The 5,000-nt window shown below is 41.5% G+C and overlaps 1 protein-coding gene across 1 annotated transcript in view; it reads left to right on the plus strand.

Moving 5' to 3' along the window:
- Nucleotides 1-5,000, plus strand: part of LOC143040956 (substance-P receptor-like) — a 382,403-nt gene that overhangs the window by 284,097 nt on the left and 93,306 nt on the right. Inside the window, exon 7 of the mRNA XM_076212389.1 lies at nt 4,991-5,000. This exon is cut by the window's right edge and continues 137 nt beyond it. Coding sequence (XP_076068504.1) covers nt 4,991-5,000 — 10 coding nt within the window. The remainder of the gene's footprint in view (nt 1-4,990) is intronic.

Here is a 5,000-nt window from a genome sequence, read left to right on the forward strand (position 1 = left end):
CTGTTCACATCAGCTAATCCAAAGGTCCGAGTTCGATTCCTACCCAGGGCTGAAATGATTTCAGCATCGCTACACTGTGAGCCGGCACTCCATTTCTTGTGGTCAAGAGTTGAGGGTGTGTATGTATGTGTGTGTGTGTATGTGTGTGTGTGTGTGTGTGTGTGTGTGTGTGTGTGTGTGTGTGTGTGTGTGTGTTTGTATTTGTGCGTGTGTGTGTGTGTGTGTGTGTGTGTGTGTGTAAGGTCATAGCATTACCCGTAGATCGGGCACATATGAGCTCTGAGCTCTCATCCGGGAGGTAATAGCTGTCGATCATGGGTCCATCACGTGATCCAAGACATTGGTGAGTCACACATCTAAATGTCTTGAAGGCTGATATAGAGCCTTCAGGCGATGCAGCAACTGCCGTCTACTGAGTTGCTCCCACCATTCACACAGTATTGGTTCAAGCTTGGGAGAGAAGGAACGAGCTTTCAGAGCTTGTCGAGATGATTTAAAAAAAAATCAGAATTGACACCTTTGGAATTATTTAGATATCTTTACAAAAAAAAAAAAAAATCCTGAGGCCCTTCACAGATAGAGTGATGCCGAATGGTTGTTCGTCAGCATTGTGCGCGGCTATTGGTGGCAAACAGCTAATACCCACACGCAAATGGATTCTGATAGAGACGCTGTCATTCCCATCGGGGTCAACATTTGTCACACGCTTGTTGGTCATTTTCCATCTATAAATTATAAAATACTTCTCACGTCTTATCTCGATAGAATGCAAATGTAATTTCTGTAGACGATCCCATTGATCGGAGCTTATAACTAAGGATATTTTACTCTTAGTACACTCTTTGTACACTTTCTAGTGTCCTCTATTCATTCGGTTTTTCACAGGTGCCAGAGTTTGCAGCAAGCGGAAGATGCAACGAATGGCATAGAGTAAACATCAATCAAATTCATCTCAACAAATTAATTTGCGTGAAATGTTCCCCATCTTCATTTTCTTTTCCAGTACAGGTATAAATCATTGTTTCTCTGGTTACGACAATTCCAAAATTCCTGACCATTTTCTTGTCCTCTGAAGCTGCCCCGATGATTGTGTAGTATGAGGTTTGGATTTTAATAGATTCGTTCTTTCCGTAGTGGTTCAAACTTACTGCCTATCCATAGATGATATTGAGATCATCATGTAAGTTCATTTTATAGTTGAAATCCATTACCTCGCATTGCAATATAGTATTATCAGTAAATGATCTTATGCCTGAGTGACCAACTGAACTACTGATGTCTGCAATGTATATCAAAAAGAACAATAAGGGACCCAGCACGGGCCCTGAGGAACACCACTTTCAACTTCTATTACTTAAGGAGTAGTTTCTTTGAATGTCACATCCTGAGTTTGGTTCGTGAGGAACGAATGTATCCATTTCCCATATGTATTCGTGACCCCAAGGTTTCTTAGTTTGTGCTAAAGAACACAATGACCAATCTTGTGAAAGGCTTTTTAAAAATCTAAGTACACTACTGTACATCAATATTGCTGCCCTTTTTCTTGCAATGTTAATATGTTTTCAAGCCATGTTTTCCTTATGCGGTTTGTCTTCAAGTTGAAGGTCATAATTTTCGCAGTAATTTGCGTTATTTGAGATATAAGTGCAACAGGTCTGTAGTTAGGATACTAACGAAGACTCATTTTGTATATTGGCGTCACCCTGGTTTTATAAGTTTAGATTGAAAGTATTACATAGCATCCACAATGGCTTGGCCAATTCACTTCCAATTTTTTTTTTTTTTTTTTTTTTTTTTTTTTTTTTTTTTTTTTTTTTTTTTTTTTTTTTTTTTTTTTTTTTTTTTTTTTTTTTTTTTTTTTTTTTTTTTTTTTTTTTTTTTTTTTTTTTTTTTAGGGTTTCATTTGACCCCGAAGGGTGCTGAAAACTCCAAATTGCAGATTAGGCGTCAAGTTCTGTATACTGCACCTCACATGATTCTCGACATGATCTAACGCACCACAAGTGAAAAATGACTCAGGATTATGTGTGGCCCACTATAGTAGGTGTGCTGAATGCCCGTGCAAATTGTTGATTGAAGAACGGCTCGTTTTCTTGGTTGCCAACTTCGACTGATTCATCAGGAGATTATAAAGATTACTTTCAATTATGAAGCGGCCTTGCTGTGGATGTACTGTGTCTTGCGACACTGCTTCTGACCCAGGGCGGTGGGCAGGGTGCAGGGATGACCCGTCATCCAGGAGGTGCTCAGATGAGAGGAAGGGTGGGAGGGGTGTGGAGGGTATTTAGGGATGAAATGGGTGGGAGTGTTTTTATGCCTTTCCCTTTTTGGCTACCTCCCTTGGAAGGGGGAAAAAGCCTTGGTATATGTATGTATGTACTTTCAATTAGGTTTGACTGCCCCAACTGCAGCTGTTGGAATACAGATTCCGTCAGTTCCTGGTCTATCCCTCGCAACCTGGCTTCAATGAGCCGCTTTTTCTCTTTACCATTTTTAATTTCTTCCCTTCTGAAGCACATTACAATAGTATTCGTTTGTTTTGGTATGTAGTCATCTTTTAGTGGAGAGGCGAGTAGCACTGTTTAAGTAAACTCTCGACATCTCTTTTTAGAGCATCACAGGATATGGGTCACCATCAAACAGATGCCAACACACTTGTCTAGGTCCGTTTTTTATAGCATTATATTCAGCTCACTTAATCTAGTAATTTGCCTGCCTGCTGACGATTTGTCAGGCGATTCTTCAACTGGATATTTCATTATCAAAGTTTTAACAATTCTTGGTTTCCCAGGGGCTGGTATCCTATTACTGCACGATGTTCTCATTATTTGTGAGGAAGAAGTACCTGCCTTTTGTCAGTACTTCTACCGAAACTGAAAGCGTACTTTGTACATATATGACAACACCTCCCTTTTTCCTTACTGATGTTCTTCCAGTGAGATGGCATGTATATTTACCTAAGCTTCTGAGTCCAAATGGAATTCATTAATATGAGATTCTATCTGTGCAATCAAAATGGCATTATCTGCAGAAGCTCCTTCATCCCGTACCTTGAGTTTCGTCTTGTCGTGACGGAGTATGAGTCAAACGCTGTTACCAAGTGGTTCCTGATCTATCCATCTGCGACATTGGAGACCCGCTGTCATCGCATGTGGTAGTAGTAATGTCATCAGCATGAACTTTATTTATTCTTTCTTTGTTTATTTTCTTTTTCTTGTGTTGGTTTCATCATTTATATCGGGGGGGGGGGAGTATTACGTTATGCCTTGGCACTGTCTTCTTCACGTTAGGTTCCTTTCCCGAGGTGAAAATAGGGTATTTTGTACTGAAAGCCAATTGTTCCATCATATCCTTAACCTTTTCTGTTCCCAGACATTTCCCCCCCTTCCCCCTTCCTCCCTTCCTCTTTCCCTCCCTCCCTCCCCTAGTTCCCCCAGTTCTTCTTGTTTAATCTCACGACCATAACCACAGGACGTGAAGCCTATAAAGGAAAGGGGTACACTGTCTGCCGCGGACAAGTTCTTCAAATTAATTGACTCGGTGGAAGTGAATGCAGTCCGATTTAGCCTGTGTTAGAATTTGATTCACGGTATCTATAGCCATGCCCAGTTTCTGGGTCAAGCCATCATCGCGAGCGTTCGCCTAGTGGCCGGCAACCGTAATTGCTCTTCGTCGGACGGTCGTTGATCCGGGTGGATAGGTTATCGTTTTAAACGGCCGGTCGCTGACTCACGCGAGGTTATCAACCCATCCAATTAGTATAACCGCAGTTGTCAACACATCACTCGAGATATTTTTTCACAAACATACGGCAATCTACAGATAATAAGATAGTGGTTGTTACGAACGAGGTTGCAATATCCACAACGCATTGTTCACCATTCATGGATGGACGCTCGATCTCCACAGACCATTTCCCGCAGCGAAGATTATCTAGGTTCCCCGTTTTAGGTAAAAGTAATTTATTTGTGAAAATGCAAACACAGTTTTCCAGCAGCTTGGCTGCACACTGAATATGTTAGCAGTGCAATGTGTCAGCGCAATCCTTCTGTGGTGATTATCAATTCACGTTCAATGCATTTAGCACTTCAAACATTCAGCAGAGCGTTGGAACTCGTCCACCCTCCACCAAAGCAATAGCTCAACACACACACACAAGTCGCACTAAACATGAATATAAAACATGAGCATAAAGTATGCATATAAAATAAATTCTCTCTCACACACACACATACACAACACAACACACACACACAACACACACACACACACACACACACACACAACACACACACACACACACACACACACACACACACACACACACACACACACACACACACACACACACACACACACACACACACACACACACACACACACACACACACACATTTACTAAGAAGCAAACAAGCAAACGAGGAGGCAAACAGATTCTTGGCTATCAGTTGTGCGTACCGTCTTCGATCAGTGACCTTTTGTTGCATTCCCCAATAGTCAGTTTCTGTTGTCGTTCTCGTCTCGATCTGGGAGGAAGATAATACGATCAAATCTATCCCTTCCCTTTGACTACGGTCATGTACAGTCGGTCAGATGAAAGTTACATCGGGAATCGGAATGTATCGGTCAAAAATCGATTACGAACTGTGGATCCCTTGACGATTAATGAATTATGTGTGACGAAGAGTTCTTCGGTGTCGTGATAAAACTCGTTGAAGGTAAAAGTACTAGCCACTGTTACCTTGATTGTGTTCCCCACAGGAAGTTTTACCACGTCTCATGCTCGGGTGTTTTATTAACCGAGGTAAACTCTATCGCCAATATTGTCCTTGGAAAGAATCGGTACTTGTTATAGAAAGTAAACTTGTCGAGCGTCTCAGCGAACAGTCATATTATTAAAGAACAAGTTTTCACAGAGGAGGAAAGACCATAACACACCTTCTATCCCTATTCGTTGACCTACTAACAGGACCCTCATCTTTGCCCACAGGTACAAAGCT

Source organism: Oratosquilla oratoria, chromosome 30, assembly GCF_046742065.1.
Source record: "Oratosquilla oratoria isolate Oo_2021 chromosome 30, ASM4674206v1, whole genome shotgun sequence".
Classification (NCBI taxonomy): Eukaryota; Metazoa; Arthropoda; class Malacostraca; order Stomatopoda; family Squillidae; genus Oratosquilla; species Oratosquilla oratoria.